Genomic DNA, 17,262 nt, shown 5'->3' on the forward strand with positions numbered 1-17,262 from the left:
AGAAGTTCCTTATTTTTGAGTGTTGTTGACTTGTGAGTCCTGGTAGTGAAACAATAACTACTCTTTCTAGAAAAATTAAGATCTGTAATGAAGTTTGAGGTGTTCCCATATTTTCACTACCAAGCACGTCTAAAGAGACTTTGACCTCTTCTTTGTATATAGATACAGAATGATGAGGTTACAAGTACAATACGACTGTGTGTTTTTGTATGGATGCAGCAGTTATTTTTCAAGAATTGTTTACTCGTGATGTACAGAGCTGCTACAGGTTAGCTCTTGTTGTGTTTTCAACATGACTGATAGTGCTGACTACTAACAGTCGGAGACAACAAATTCTTGGCTCCTCCATGGTCCAGTAATAAGAGAGAGGTAACAAATCCACAATCACTATCGCACAAGGTCGTCTTTGTGATTTGTTGACAGAATGCAACATTGTGACGAGTGTGTGTGAAGTGAACGTGACAGTTACTTCCCTTTAGTGATTGAGTCGCTGGCTGTAGCCGCTTGACCACCTGTTGTCCCTCCATTGCACAGCCCAGTGGCTGAGTGCTAATAACTTAAACATGGGTTTTGTCTGCTGACTTTGTGAACAAACAAAAAAAAAAAAAAAAAAACTGCGACGCCAACTTCCGTTCACTTTGCCGTTCCTCCACATCACAGGGTTGTCTTTCCGATGTCGGTGTATTTACAGAAAACAATTCTGACTAGGTCTTAACACACACACACTCTTACTTTTATGTCTACCAGACAAAACAAATTTATTCACACATATTATCACGATAGTATAAGCATTTTAAAATAATAAATAAAAGTAATAATCGTCATCATGATTATCATCATAATCATAACAAAACTCTCACAAAGATGCAAAACGGTAAAAATCAAAAAGATGGCCAGCTATTGCATTGTATTTGTTATTATGCGTGTATGGAAGAATGTGTATCATTTTCCCATTATTTCTTATTATGACAAATGTACTCAACATGCGGTCAGGTCACATCGCAGATGACTTTCTCCGCAAGGACCTGTCCAGGAACGCCCGCCAGGTGACGTGTTCAACACCCCGCCACTGGCCTGGTGGTACTGAGACTTCAAGAAGTGGGTGACGTCACACGGACGCGGTGGTCAACCTGCTGGACAAGACCTGTAGTGGCAACATCACATTCCACGCCTGTAACACAGTAGCTGCCAGCGTGCAGGTCGTCATCACAGACCTACAGGACGGCGACCTCCGCACCTTCACCTGTGTCGCCACCACACTTAAAAATGGTGTCCCTCACATCGACGTCATCGCCGAGGTGAATGTCACAAAGACAGGTAGGACAGCCTCTCATCTTTATTGTAATGTCTCCTTCTGTTCCCTCTTTGCGGATAGTTTAAGGCTTTCAACAATATTTAAACTACTTAACTGAACAACACCCTGATGAACAACAGAAAAAACTTTTCTCTCTATTGTCACTCTACTGTCGTCTTCGCGCTCGTCATTACTTGTGTTCTGTGTGTGTGTGTGTCTGTGTCTGCGTGTGTGTGTGTGTGCGGTTGGAAGTTTCTAGCTGGTTAACAGACATGAAATGACTGTATGACTGGCCTTGCTTGTCACAACTCTGAAGAGCTAAGCAGTTGGTATCTTCTGTATCCTCTCCTTTTCTTTTTTCTGTTTGACAAACATTCCTCGAGCTGTTACAGGAAAGCAACAACCTACAGACCATTGGACAATAACTGAGGGCTTAGTTCTTACTTACATTTATTGCGTGAGGATAAGAAAAAATAATCAATGTTTATTTACTTGTTCTTGCAGGGGAGACCACTCAATCCTTTACCAATGTACCACTGGGTGAGTACAATCACGCGCCTCACCTGTATGAGCACGTGTGTATGCGTGTGTGTACATGCGAGTACGTATATATATATATATGAGTGCGTTGGTATGTAAGTTTATGTGTTTTTTTGGTATTCACATTCGTAATCGTCGAGATTTATTTATTTGTACATATAATGTGAGACATTTGTCCCGCAAGAGCAAGTACAGGTGTGATATCTAGGTGCTCATATGATAACAACATACACAGGAGTACATCCATACACTCAATATTCTGAATATTCTGAATATTCTGTGGACTAAAGTTGCACTCAAGACACCACCAAGACACTTGATTTTCTTTAGCAAAGTTATGTGACACTACAAGGAGGAAAGCATTGACAATGGAGTCGACTGTTCCGATGTCAGACGCGACAATTCCATCTTTTCAAGAAAAGAGATGAGATCGTGAAATAATGTACATGTGTGAAGAGTACCATGTCTGATACTGGTATACTCTCTGGTACTACAGTGGAACCTCGGATAGAGAATTTTTCGGATAACGAACAAAATTTGTCTCGGATAGCGAACAAAATTCCGGATAACGAACAACTTTCCAGAACGGATTAAGTTTGTTAACCGAGGTTTCACTGTATTTGTGTCCGACACTACCTTCCTCGATACTTTCTGAAAATGTTGTTTGTGCCTGAAGCACATCTTCTCATCTACTTTACTTATCGTCGGCAACGATGTTGACCTCCACAACCTCGCCACCTGCTTGAAGGTAACTTAACTACTGGCTGAGCTATGTACACTGTAGTCAGCTTTGACAGATCACGTGATGCTTGCATGTTGTACTTACAAACACGGACTTGCGGTAAAGTGAGTTGTCTACACTGTTGTTCACTGTTTCAAGTATTATCAGCTAATTCATTTCTATTTTCTTTTAATATTTTGTTATTTTATTACTCTGAAAACGTCTTTAAGTGCAAATGACTGCTCAGCTCTCTTCCACCACAAGACATACACACACATACACACACATACACATACACACATACATACACACATATACACACATACACACACATACATACACATACACACACATACATACACACATATACACACATACACACACATACATACACACACACACATACACACACATATAAATCTTCGTTTCAAGGATAACTGTGTAAACAGAGCAAGGTATCACTGATGCTACATATCCTTCTACCTTTGATGACACTTGTTTTGGTTTTCCAGATGTGACATGTTTGCAAAGACAACTGAATACTTTTCTATTTTGATAAAAGTCAAGGCAGGTCAGGTTTTGTTCCTCTGGCTTCTAACTTTTACATCAATTGTAACTGGAGTACACAGCCACCATTTGCCGACTTTGACATTTCTAACAAGAAACTTGGATGACTATCCATATATCATGATGTGTCCCCCATGTTGTTCTTCGTAGCCTACAGTAACCAAGAAGACTGTGTAATATTTGTGAAGAGAAAGACAACATTGACAATAAAAGCTGTGTACAGCACTGAACATTAATTTTGTTTATCTGCTAGTGGATAACATGTTATTTACATTCATGTTGGTTGCTTTACTACAAGATGCTAATGCTAGTCCATTTCTTTTCAGGTGTTTACATGTTCCGATGCTGCAATTGAAAAAACGAGATTTTTGTGAGAGTACACTTGTAATAAACTTGTCTGAAGCACAGTGCAGTCAATGGCAGTCGTGAGATCTTGTTGTCATGAAGGAATGTGGACATTAGTGTGGTAAAGAGTGAGACAGAGAGATATTTGTGTGTGTGTGTGTGTGTGTGTGTGTGAATCTCAAACATTCCTATTGCTAGCTTTCATTTTTCTTCGTCTTTTATATTTCCTGTATTTATTACATTTTCTTTCCGTCTTTCTTTTCGCCCTTCCATCTGTTCTCTTGGCGTATCAGTGGTGAGTGGAGGAGTGTGTGCAGGTGTCTCAGGGAGCAGAGACGACGGTTCATCAGAAATGTTTTAAGAGAAGAAAACCCCGTTGACTGTGAGGTTGGCTGGCTGGCTGGCTGGCAGGCTCTGCTACACACGCCGAAGAGGATGTTGTGTGGTGATACCCAGCACACCGCTGCTTACAAGGCTACAATGAGATGGAGATACAAAGAGGACGTGCGCAAGAGACTGCTTGTCAAACACGTGACAGCCGCCAGCAGACAGCATCTCTACAGCTTCCTGCATCACGACAGACCAATGATTTTACACCGGAAGTTCAAGGTCTAGTGTAAGGATGTCACCCAACAAACTAACATCGTCACTTCACACATTGTCCCCAGACCCCCACATGTGGTCACGTGATCACTCCGCGCTCAGTACAGATGTAGCGTTAGCTGCCCGAGCTCAGAGAGAATCTTGGATGGAGTCTGTAACAGTCTTCACAGAGGTCATGACCTGGATGTGACGTCCCGACACGTCACGAATGTCAACCTGGCCTCCACTTGCCGCTAACCACGTCACATCCCTGTCGCCCACACTCGTGTTTCTCTCACGAAACGCTCGCGACCATTTCTTTTTTCAGAAATTGAACTTTAAGACTGTAATCATTGGGGAACTTTGTCAGCTGCTGTCCCCTGGTGATTCCCTCATCCCCATCAACGTCCCCGAGCTGAGAGGAGGTTACCAGACTCCTAGACACCTGGGGAGGTGTGACGTGTGCGATGACCACTCAGTGAACTGATTGACACAGTCTGCCACAGTCACAGGCTGGCACAGTCAATGCGCCAAAAGTCAAAGAACTTTCAAGTCAACAATTGCGGGGCCTGCCACTGGACAAGCGTTGTCCTGGGTAACACACAAACTGCTGGCACATCAACAAATATTATTAACAAGAGACTTAAGACTGCGACTTTGAGACAAGATTTATAATTTAATAAAATATCAAGAAACAAATGAAAATGTTAATAGACGATAGAAGGTCAAGGTGGTCATGTTATTCGTTCTTGTTATTTGGTTGCTTTTGTCTTTTCTGTATTTGATTTTATTCGTCGTTTAGTACGTTTGCTTGTTATATACGGTTGCTTGTCTATAGCTCTTATGCTTTTTGTTTGTGTTCCTGTCCCTCGTGTGCTGTCCATGTTTCCTTTTTAATTCTTAGGTGTGAGTTTGCACTTTAGTAATGTTGCATTAACTGCTCAATGCGTTGACAACAGATTTGCACACACAACATCTGTAACACAAACATCTGTAACACACATCTGTAACACACAACATCTGTAACACATCTGTAACACTCACATCTGTAACACACCATTCACACCATGTAGGAGCTCACTCAGTCCTCGTGCTACACAATGGGTCCTCGAGGGTCAAATGTCGCGTGGAGCCTCATCACTGATGTCGCAGCCTGATAATCGCATCCTGTTGGGATTCCTTGAAAATGTAGTTCCTAGCGACTTGTAGTAGTGCGACTGTGACGCGGGGACGTGCAAGTAGACAGACACAGTGTGTGGAGTGTGTGGTGTGCTGCTCACCCACGCGTGAAGCAGTTGCCAAACACTGACATCGTGTGACTGCACGTTGATGCACGTGCTGCTGTGTGCGTGGTGCTACAAGCAGGAAGGAAGCTGGGACACAAGGGTTTAAGTGGGGGAGCGGCCTGTGGAGGTTCTGTTCACTTTGTGCTTCACTCCCGTCTGTGACACTCGTCACCCTCTGTCGTCGTCACATCATGACACTTCTCGTCTCTAGACTCGCATTCGTCGTCGTCATCATCATCGCTCTGGACATTCACGCGCAAGGTAATCACCTTCCTTCTCATCCCATTATCTTAGAGCTTTATATATATATATGTTTACATTGTGTATTTGATCTTGATATAACACTTTATTAAGAAATAATCAGACCACAAAGATCACATTCACAATCTCATCACCAAAGCATCACACTGTAATTGTCTTACCGCCATGTTATGTAACGGCGTACATCACATTTAAACTCACCAAGTGGAGGGACAGTGAAGAACCCCATGAACATCGTCTTGTATTAAACTGTTAAACTGTATCTGGGTATCTGGGTGTTCTCAACTCGGGTGTGTGTCTTGTCTGATGATTTCTGTTGTGACCATAAGGAACAAAATGAAAAGAGAAGCAGTGGAAAAAAAGACCGAAAAACGAACAAGAAGAAGAGGAAGACGATGAGTTCCGTTTCATCCGATCCCCACAAATAAGGAAGTAACAGAGTCTGCCTACTGTAGTCATACTGTCTGTCTTGACCTTTATTTGTTTCTGCATAACGAACACATAGAAGTTACATTGCTCCCTACATCGCAGATGACTTTCTCCGAGAAGGACCTGTCCAGGACGCCCGCCAGGTGACGTGTCAACACCCGCCTACTGGCCTGGTGGTACTGAGACTTCAAGAGCTGGGTGACGTCACACGGACGGCGGTGGTCAACCTGCTGGACAAGACCTGTAGTGGCAACATCACATTCCACGCCTGTAACATCAGTGCTGCCAGCGTGCAGGTCGTCATCACAGACCTACAGGACGGCGACCTCCGCACCTTCACCTGTGTCGCCACCACACTTACAGGTGGTCACACCCACACTGACGTCATCGCCGTGGTGAATGTCACAAAGACAGGTAGGACAGCCTCTCACCTTTATTGTAATGACTCCTTCTGTCCTCTCTTCATGCTCTCCTTGATGCCTTGTCCACGGCATTTAAAAACTCATTGACCTGTCGTCTCTTATTTTCGTCAACATATTGTTTCTTATCATAGTAAGGCCTGAGACACTTGGTTCAAAGCATACGTAACTTCCAAAAAAGGTCACGTGACTTCCCAGTCGTAGGGGGCTAATTTCTTAGGATACTATCTTATTTAGGAGAGAGCTTGTATGCCCGTGGTGCCTGTCCCCCAGAGGTCAGCAGAGGCATGCTGGGACTGTACACGTCACAAAGTTGTTTACTCACTGAGGCGGAACTACAGCTTGACCCAATAGACCTGGATACTTTCTAAGTAGATAATTGTGTATCGCTCGCGAGTGATTTTATAAAAATCAAAATGACCCTTGTAGGAAAAAAGTTTTCTCTATCCTTCGCCAGGTCCCTAGAGTCAGCCAATCATTGTGCTCTTTTCCTTTTTCCCACAACTTGTGTGCAGGTAATCTTCCAGGTCTCTTGTAATCCTGTCCAGTGGATGGCCACTGTTTCTTACACGAGTCCCTCCAGTGTCTCAAAAGTGTTTTTAACTTCGCAGTTGAACTCTTCTTGCTGTTTACGGTCTCTAAGCAACTGCACGTTGAACTTGTGGTGCGGTCTGTCTGGTGTGTCGTGGACAGACCTCAGCTTTGTCTTCATGGTTGCCACACGCAGGTGTTGGTCTGTGGCAGCATCTGCGCCTCCCTTACACTGACATCCAGCAGACTCTTTTGAAACTGGCTTTTAATGGTGATGTGATCATCTGGTTTTCTGTATACTGTATGTCTGACAGTTACTGTGTATATATCTACAGAATGAAGACGTTTAAATTATCTATTTTAATTACATTCTTCTTTTTCTCAATATGGTATGGTGATTGCATGCTTTATTTGGGACAAATAAAGTGAAAACAACGTAGATAATTTATTTCTTCAGTCGTTTACATACTTGAGGGTAGATGGTTCAAAATCAGACGGAGTAACTCTGTAACTTGTTGTCACAGGGGAGACCACCACAGTAGACATCACTACTCGAGGTAAGTAGGAAGGTCTGGGTGCAGCGTGTGTCCTGATGTGTGACTGAAGATATTCACTTCGTGCAGACAGACAATAAACACTTCCACAATCTGCACTTTGACCTTTAGTCCTATAGCCTGCAAGACACCGATGTGTGGTCGCTAGAGGGCGCAGCCACACTGTGTCACGTGCTTAGAGAGCTTCTTGAACTCTAAACTCACATGAAGAGACAAAGAGAACAAACTGGAGAACACGTTCCCTTACAAACTATTACAATTAAACCAACAGAAACCATAAGCATGGCCGTGAATTAAATAATTACCTAATAGCTTATTTTAACCAGGAATTCAATTTTTAATATTTTAAGTTAGCTAAAGCCATGGATTCTCTTCATCCATAACCAGAAGTAAAAGAAAACATTTTGCAAGTAAACATACAGTAAAGTATACATCAAATACACAAAGTGTAAAATTGATTCAAACGCTTAATGAAGATTGATAAAAACAAAAACAATGTCAAAGAGATGTGTACAGGGCCTTTGCAATGAACACGATAAATAAACATAATAAGTAAATATTAAATGGAATTATAGAATACAGTTAGGACAACACAAGACACCTGGCAGGTGGATGCTAGACACTGAGCACCCAGACCTGAAGTTAACAACTGGAAGAGGATGTCAACATCAACATCACTCACCAACACCTGCCACACAGCAGCGACCTCCACCACACGTCACACCTACCCTAACCTCTCCCCCTCACGTCCCTCCCATATTCCCTCAAGATTCCCCTCAATAGTGCCCCATCGTCTATAGGTGGAAGTAGTTTTCTCCCCAAACACAACACAAAGCGTGTGTAAGTGGACGAGTGCATTCATGGATGTATGTGTGTGTGGTTGAGAGTGTGTGTGTGTGTGATGCTGAGTGTGTGTGGTTGAGAGTGTGTCGCTATGAGTGTGTGGCTGTGTGTGATGTTGTGAGTGAGTGTGTGGCTGTGAGTGTGTGTGTTTGTGGCCGTGGGTGTATGTGAGGTTATGAGTGTGTGTGTGTCGCTATGAGTGTGTGGCTGTGTGTGGGTGTGACTGTGTGTGTGGCTGTGTGTGATGTTGTGAGTGTGTGTGTGGCTGTGAGTGTGTGTGTTTGTGGCCGTGGGTGTATGTGAGGTTATGAGTGTGTGTGTGTGTCGCTATGAGTGTGTGGCTGTGAGTGCGCGTGTATCTCCAGGGAAGTTGAAATGAAGGTGTAGGTGTGTGCAGGTAACATCAACGACAGCGATGTACACTCACAGACCAGCGTGCACCAGGAGCAGTGCGCTCGTAAGTAAATCTTTTTGTTTGATCTTTCAGCTTAGTTTACTTCTTGGACTTTCGTATCACCTGAGTGTTATCTGGACATATGTCTATGTGAGTGTTATATCTTGTACATACAATGTGTCTACCTGAGTGCTATATCTTGTACATACAAGGCTGCTCACTTTGCCTCACACGCCAGATGCTGTGTCGCTGCTCACCGTGACAACCTTTACAACCTTTGTACACATTACAATCCACAGGCTACAATTTTCATTGGGTGTTTCAAATTTTTTTGGCTATTTCTGTTGTTGTCTAATGTTTACATTTTCCGGCTTTACAGGAAGTGACGTAGTGAGGGAGAGATAACGATTGACTTTCTACGTCATAGTCTTGCAACATCTTTGCTAGTCACAGATGATGTTCACAAAGTCAGTCTGTGTGTTTGTGCAGGTGAGAGGACTCCTACCTTGATCGTTTTGATTATTCTTCTTTTGATCTTTGGAGTGATCACCTTCGTCTTGTTTGTTGTTTACATCAGAGGTAAGCACGCGCACACAGGTGTTCACACTCGCACCTACAGAAACCTTCAGTCACATCGACTGCTAGAGACAGGTATCGTGTTTGACAATGACCAGACTACCCGTCTACACAACTCGTGATGTAGATGTGACATAAAGTATTTATACAAGTTTTGTGGAGAACACTTCACTGCATGACAGTCAGTAGTGTGTGGGCCTAGCGCCTTACTATGTGAAATACGTGTACATAGCATGTGTCCGTGCATGCGTTCGTGTGTGTGTGTGTGGAGGGTAGGCAAGTGAAGAGAGCTGATGGCCTCACATGTCGTCTAACACCAGACCTCAGGAAGGACTGATGACTACCCGTAACGGTCGTTACAGTGTTTAGAAGAGCTGACTGACTGGCGATGTCTGTAGCTACACGTGTAAACACCCGGCTGTGTGGTCACGTGATGCCAGTCCACACTGGTATACAGTCCGACAGTAGTCCGAGACACTTCAGTCAGACATCCGAGGCTTTGCACGGGGAACCTCAGTGTTTGAGGAATCGTTGAGGGCGGGTAGCAGAAAGCACCCGACACCTTTTGCCACTCAGAGTTGCAAGAAGAAAGCTCCCACATCATCCCCGCTACCCTGGGTAGTTTGTGATGGTCACCACGATCAGCTGGGCTGAGGTCATCTTGGTCACTGTGGTATGTTTTTGAAGAGAGTGTTTGATGGATTGTCTGCCGACAGTGTGTCTCGATGGTGTGGACGTGCGAATGTGGGAGGGAAGCTGAAGTGAAGAACAAATACTCGGGCAACTTCCGTCAAGGGCAGACCACTTGACCTGACAAACTCGACGCTGTAGTTGGTTCGTTTCTCATTGTTTTTGTTGACAGCCCGCAATAGAATCCCTCCAGGAACTGTATCCGGTCTGGACACTAGCGAGGTCAAAGTTCAAAAGGTCAGGATGACGAATGAGTACCAGTCTTCCCGCCTTCCTCCCCCAGCGGGTCAGGCGCCGGACGCCCCCGGGAGGGGGTTGGTGATGCAGTACCAGAAGCCAGTGCCCCTGTCGTCTGGCGGCACCCTGGTCCCAGCCACAGGTGAGGTTGCACACACCCAGGTGTGTTACAGAAGACAAACATGCTTACACACAGTCACGTGGTGCAGCCACTAATGACAGTAGTTCACAGCAACACACCTGTATGCTAGAATCTTTACAACAACACCAGGCTCTTCGAGTGGTGTCGCCACTGTGCACTACATCACCGCCTGCTACTTGGTTATTCACCTGAAGGTCTTAGTTGCGGCACTGGAGTGTGTTGCTTGGTCGTTGCACCTTGTCTGTCTGTGACATGGAGACATGTGACACGGAGACATGTGACACCGAGACAGACTTGTCTGTCTGTGACACTGAGACAGACCACAATGCTTCAGTCCTGTGTTTCCGTTGTGCTGTCTGCGCATGTCTCCTCAGTTCCGCACAGCATTCTGGGAAAGAGTTTGCTGTGTTGCTGTGGCGCCGCTCAAGCCGGATGATGATGTCCTGTCGTTGATGACTCATCAAGTGGCGAGAAGTGCATGCTGGGAAAAACCTGCACAATGAGAGTGGATACCAACTGTAATGTGAAATAATCTACTGTGTGGTAGAAAACGTCTCTGGCGGCTGTTTGACATGTTGACATGTATTCACATCCTGTATCCTACACAAATGTTATTACTTTTGTAGACGTGGGAGTTATCCTTCGTGATGGTGTGAGGGGCGTAGTGTATAAACTGTAAACTCCATGATGGGTGTCAGTAGGCGACAAATCCTCATTTCTCTCTGTGTGGATGTGATGAAGAAAGATGTTTAGCAGGAGAGTAATGATAAATAATTCCTACGTGTGCAGATAATGAAGGTCAAGGGTTACTGCAATACCAGGAGCCCTGGGGTCAACTGGACGATGAGATTTCCGAGAAGCTGGCCACCTTCCGCCCCAACCCCCGCATGTGTCTCGTGCCCGGCTTCCAGAGACCTGCTGACGTCAGCGAGAAGCTACCTGACGAGAAGGACGATAACGAATAACGCCCCGCTACCGACTGACGTCACCGAGGAATTCCTCGACGGTAAAGAAGATGGGAGTGACGTCACTGACCAAAGAACGGTTAAATGAAAGTCTCTCGCAAACTGTCATGAGCACATCGCTACACCTGAGTCTAGCTCACCTGCTCAGTCATCGCCGTTACATTAAATATGGTGGGAGGGGGTCGAGTCAGAGCAGACGATCTTTACAATAACAGTCACGTGCCTTGTGGGGTAGTGGTAGTGGGATAGTGGTGGTGGGGTAGTGGTGGTGGGGTAGTGGTAGTGGGGTAGTAGTAAGCCTGCTTGTAGTAAACACGCTGTACACAGTGGAGAACATGAGTCGAGAGGACCTGGCATGGACTGTTAATGTCAGCCAGTCATCAGCCAGTCATCAGCCAGTCGTCAGCCAGTCATCAGCCAGTCATTTGACAGTCATCAGCCAGTCATCTGACACTCATTCGTCCAGTCGAAGGTCGAACCCATGGATTCACGTGACAGGTGACAAGGCCCGCAACTCTCGCCTGTCTGTAGGTGCTAGTCAGCAGGTGTTGCCCAGGACGACCACTCCACTCACTGACGATCCTCAGCCAGTTTCTTCTTGTCTGACATCGCAGCGTCCCTCACCATCCAAGGAGCCCTGTCCGACAGTCGTGTGTAGAGTGTTGTGTGGGTCACGTGACCAGCTGACGTGGCTGGACTGTTGCAGGTAGAGCTGCTGGTGTCCGTGGCTCTGTATTCTCTGTGTGAGGCCCTCAGCAGCCTCCTCAGCCAGTTGCTGTCCAGTGGCTGGACTGTCCTCCCCTCACTGGCTGAGTGCACTCAGTAGGGTTGACAGTGCACGTGACTTGTACACACTGTCATAAGCCTGAGGGCTTGGCTGTGACCCGGGGTAGTGTAGCCTCATCATCACTGCTCTTACTGTTGCCATGCTGATGCTGATTGCTGCCGCGGGAGGAGAGGGGGGCTGGCAAGTACTGAGTACTAGTACTGGGGGGTGAACTCTGGTCACTGGATGTGTACTTGTGTTCATTATTTTCTCTTGTCAGTCCTACTCGCCATTTGACATTCTCTCAATGACAGTTTGTCTCCAATGTTTGTCAGGGTAACAACAAAATGGTTTGGAAAAGTAATATCGCCATCATCATTACCTGTGTGCGTGTGTCTGAGAGAGAGAGTGCGTGAGTGTGTTTGTGTGTGTGTTTGTGTGTGTGTGTGCGTGCCACGAGTACCGAGGTGTGGACACATGTGCTTATAGGTCATTGATGTCTCTTGATATTATCAGTGTGTTCAGAGTCTCAAGACAGTAAGATACTAAAGCAACAAGCCTGGGTGACAGAAAGACAGTAAGACAACAAGACTCTATGACACTAAGTGTCGTGGTGAGACAGCAAGACAGTATGACACTAAGACAGTATCATAGTAAGACAATATGACACTAAGACAGTATCATAGTAAGACAATATGACACTAAGACAGTATGACACTAAGACAGTATCATAGTAAGACAGTATGACACTAAGACAGTATCAGTAAGTAAGACAGATGACAGTAAGACAGTACAGTATCATAGTAAGACAATATGACACTAAGACAGTATGACATAAGACAGTATCATAGTAAGACAGACAGTATGACACTAAGACAGTATCATAGTAGACAATATGACACTATATGACACTAAGACAGTATCATAGTAAGACAATATGATAAGGTATGACACTAAGACAGTATCATAGTAAGACAGTATGACACTAAGACAGTATGACACTAAGACAGTATCATAGTAAGACAGTATGACACTAAGACAGTATCATAGTAAGACAGTATGACACTAAGACAGTATCATAGTAAGACAGTATGACACTAAGACAGTATGACACTAAGACAGTATCATAGTAAGACAGTATGACACTAAGACAGTATCATAGTAAGACAGTATGACACTAAGACAGTATCATAGTAAGACAGTATGACACTAAGACAGTATCATAGTAAGACAGTATGACACTAAGACAGTATCATAGTAAGACAGTATGACACTAAGACAGTATCATAGTAAGACAGTATGACACTAAGACAGTATCATAGTAAGACAGTATGACACTAAGACAGTATCATAGTAAGACAGTATGACACTAAGACAGTATCATAGTAAGACAGTATGACACTAAGACAGTATCATAGTAAGACCAGTATCATAGTACAGTATGACATAAGACAGTATCATAGTAAGACAGTATGACACTAAGACAGTATCATAGTAAGACAGTATCACTAAGACAGTATCATAGTACAGTATGACACTAAGACAGTATCTATAGTAAGACAGTATGACACTAAGACAGTATCATAGTAGACAGTAGACACCAAGACAGTATCATAGTAAGACAGTAAGACACTAAGACAGTATCATAGTAAGACAGTAAGACACTAAGACAGTATCATAGTAAGACAGTATCATAGTAAGACAGTATGACACTAAGACAGTATCATAGTAAGACAGTAAGACACTAAGACAGTATCATAGTAAGACAGTATGACACTAAGACAGTATCATAGTAAGACAGTATGACACTAAGACAGTATCATAGTAAGACAGTATGACACTAAGACAGTATCATAGTAAGACAGTATGACACCAAGACAGTATCATAGTAAGACACTAAGACAGTATCATAGTAAGACAGTAAGACACTAAGACAGTATCATAGTAAGACAGTAAGACACTAAGACAGTATCATAGTAAGACAGTAAGACACTAAGACAGTATCATAGTAAGACAGTATGACACTAAGACAGTATCATAGTAAGACAGTATGACACCAAGACAGTATCATAGTAAGACAGTAAGACACTAAGACAGTATCATAGTAAGACAGTAAGACACTAAGACAGTATCATAGTAAGACAGTAAGACACTAAGACAGTATCATAGTAAGACAGTAAGCCGCCTTAGCAGACTCTCAAAAGTTCTCTTCCATTCAATCTGCAGCAACACACCAACAACAACAACACTTGTATGTTTACTGTCAACATCTGGTAAACACCGATATACTCACAGATACTTGTTTCATTGAGCGACTGTGATGTGAACTTTGTGTGTGTGGAAACGAACGATCAAATGTACTGTGTGTGTATATACATGTATATATACTTGTGTAGATATACACCTGTGGTTGTACAGCATTGCGGCGAACTTAGAACTTTATGTACGTACATGTACATGCTGAGGATGCCCGGATGTAGTCGCTTTTGCTGCGTCACAGGCTCTGATGTTGATGTTGATGTCACGGACTGATGTTGATGTTGCGGACTGATATCGATGTTGATGTCGGATATCACGGGCTCTGAAGTCGATGTGGTGCTAGTCTGATGTTGATGATGATGTCGCGGACTGATGTTGGTGTGTAGTGTATGAGTTGTGTTGTCCGTGGACAGTGCGGACTTTGATGTCGCTGTACAAGAAGCAGTTTGTGGACTTTCGTGTCGACCAATTATAGAAGTAAACTGTCTGGGCTTTCTCTGTTTATTTATTTATTTATTTATTTTATTTTTTTTGAAGTACGATTTGATTTATTTTTACTTCTAGATGCACTTCAAGGTGTGAATATTACAAAATGTTTTTACGACTGGGTTGTTTCGACATCTTTTCTCTCTCTATATTTTTTATTCATGACTATAACGACATTTCAGTAAATATAACAATTTAGAAAATTCTCATAGTTTACTTTGTCTTTCAGATTGTATTCTTAAAACCCAATCTGTGTGTTTGTGTGTGTGTGTGTGTGTGCAATGAAAACAGCGATACACACAAAAGTACAAAAAGTAAGAAAGGACAAACTATCAGCAAAAAATACAAACACACATAATGAAACACAAAAACTAAACTTAAAATCTTTATTTGTTAGGCACAAGCAAACAACTAACAAAGCAAAGTAAGCTAAATACTGGCAAGGACCTGTCAGTCTCTTTGTCAGCACCAGAAGGAAAAACAATCTCAAAGAGAGAGAAATAAACAGTAAAAACGGCATCAGGCCTGTAGATGACACTGAGCCTTGTAGATGACAATAAGTGAGACCTGTAGATGACAATAAGTGAGACCTGTAGATGACACTAAGTAAGGCCTGTAGATGACACTGAGGCCTGTAGATGGCACTGAGAGGCCTGTAGACGACACTACGTGAGGCCTGTAGATGACACTAAGATGACATCAGCTCAGGTCTACACACAGTGTCACGGCGTTTATATAACACAGCCTCTACTAACCCAAACTACACTCTACACAAAGCTAACTCAATACACAAACCCTGATTGCGACTACAAGACAAACTCAGAAACTCAAGCTGAACACACTGGACTTCATAAAGGAATGCAATAAAATGTATTTATTCCCTGTGCAACATGTTGCTGCCATTTGCAGGGATTTCAGCTGCCATGTTCTGTGAAAAATCTCAAAGAACAAACGTGAAGCACCGAGAGCGGATGTGACGTACACGTGGCGAGAGCCGTGAGGTGGACACAACATGTTGTGGGAGTCGCTGGAGGTTGTAACAGTTGTGTGACAAATGCTTTAGGTTCCGTGGACATGACATGGTGGTGTAGGCTGATGTAGGCTGATGTAGGCTGGTGTAGGCTGATGTAGGCTGGTGTAGGCTGATGTAGGGGGAGACACGTGCCTCACACACATGGCTACACAGATATGTGCGGTGGGTGTCAACAGTCACAGTCACAGTTCCGCTCACTGACGATGAACACAGAAAGCACCGGACCGTGCACTGGCCACCAACACAACAAACAACTCAAGCAGATGATAACAAGCGGAGAGTTGCCTCCCTCCAGCCTGGCGGGCAAAGGGACACCACTGCAAGTAACTGCACTCATGGAGGAATAAACAAAACATGTTGAAGTGGATTTTACATCGACATCTGCAGGCATGGAGTGTGACATTGAAACAGCCGCCATTACACCTTTAAACTGCTCCTCACCTGGAAATCCACTTCTACACGGTAAACGTAGAGTTGCACGACCTTTGACACTGTTTATCAATGTTTACAATGTTTACACAGCCTTCAACTGTTTATCAATGTTTACACACAGTTCAGCTGTCTAACAATGTTTACACAGCCTTCAACTGTTTATCAATGTTTACACAGCCTTCAACTGCTCACCACTGTGAGGCGCTGCTTAGTCTAAAGACAGAAACTACAAACTGACATTTCACATTTGTAATGTTTAACTGCGGTTTACCAGCAAAGTACAATAAACTATATTTTGCTGGTTGGCAACACAAGTGTGGCAAGTGAATGTAAAGTAGCACTTCAATCAACAACAACAACCAAAAAACCAAAGAAAAATAAATAAAGAACACAAAGCATATTTTTTTTTAAAAACTCGTACTTGTTGAGCACAAATATATAAACATGAACACTTCAGGCGCTGTGTGTAACATGTAATCCAGCAATTACATTGTCTCAAATGCCAGATATATATATAAAACTGATTTAGGCCGTGTGCGGACTTTTTGCCGACGGACGTTTCGCCGCCGGACGTTTCGGAGCCGGACGTTTTGCCGACCGGACGTTTCACCAACGGACGTTTCGGAGTCGGACGTTTTGCCGACCGGCGTTTCGCCGCCGGACGTTTCACCGCATTATGTCAGAGAGAGAGAGAGCTTACTTACTTCTCAAAGAATGAAAGTAACTACTAGATTACACAATAATTCTTTATTTCAAACAAATTTTACACACAGACTTCACAGACAGTTCACTTTGATTGTCACAGATTATGCGCAACAGCTTTGAGAAAAAACATTGATACAATGGCGAGAGAAATGTGTGAGCTAACGGTTCACATGAGGAGGGATAGTGAGAGAGAGTTCACTGATAC

General features: G+C 43.7%; 1 protein-coding gene across 1 annotated transcript; it reads left to right on the plus strand.

Annotated features, from left to right (window-relative positions):
• The first annotated feature begins 5,334 nt into the window (after positions 1–5,334).
• Positions 5,335–12,520, plus strand: LOC112569165. Its single transcript, XM_025246888.1, has 7 exons — positions 5,335–5,596; positions 6,128–6,439; positions 7,500–7,532; positions 8,770–8,829; positions 9,256–9,345; positions 10,205–10,411; positions 11,201–12,520. The coding sequence occupies exons 1-7, from the start codon at positions 5,527–5,529 to the stop codon at positions 11,374–11,376; spliced, it is 948 nt and encodes a 315-aa protein (XP_025102673.1). The 5' UTR covers positions 5,335–5,526; the 3' UTR covers positions 11,377–12,520.
• Positions 12,521–17,262: the final 4,742 nt, after the last annotated feature.

The sequence above is a fragment of the Pomacea canaliculata genome, linkage group LG7, assembly GCF_003073045.1.
Source record: "Pomacea canaliculata isolate SZHN2017 linkage group LG7, ASM307304v1, whole genome shotgun sequence".
Taxonomy (NCBI): Eukaryota; Metazoa; Mollusca; class Gastropoda; order Architaenioglossa; family Ampullariidae; genus Pomacea; species Pomacea canaliculata.

What these genes read in the sequence shown, in the direction of transcription:
- LOC112569165 (XM_025246888.1), top strand. Translation starts at nt 5,527, where the DNA reads ATGACACTTCTCGTCTCTAGACTCGCATTCGTCGTCGTCATCATCATC. An exon ending in TCTGGACATTCACGCGCAAG is followed by an intron (nt 5,597 to 6,127) that starts GTAATCACCTTC and finishes CCTACATCGCAG; the next exon opens with ATGACTTTCTCCGAGAAGGA. An exon ending in GTTTGTTGTTTACATCAGAG is followed by an intron (nt 9,346 to 10,204) that starts GTAAGCACGCGC and finishes TTTTGTTGACAG; the next exon opens with CCCGCAATAGAATCCCTCCA.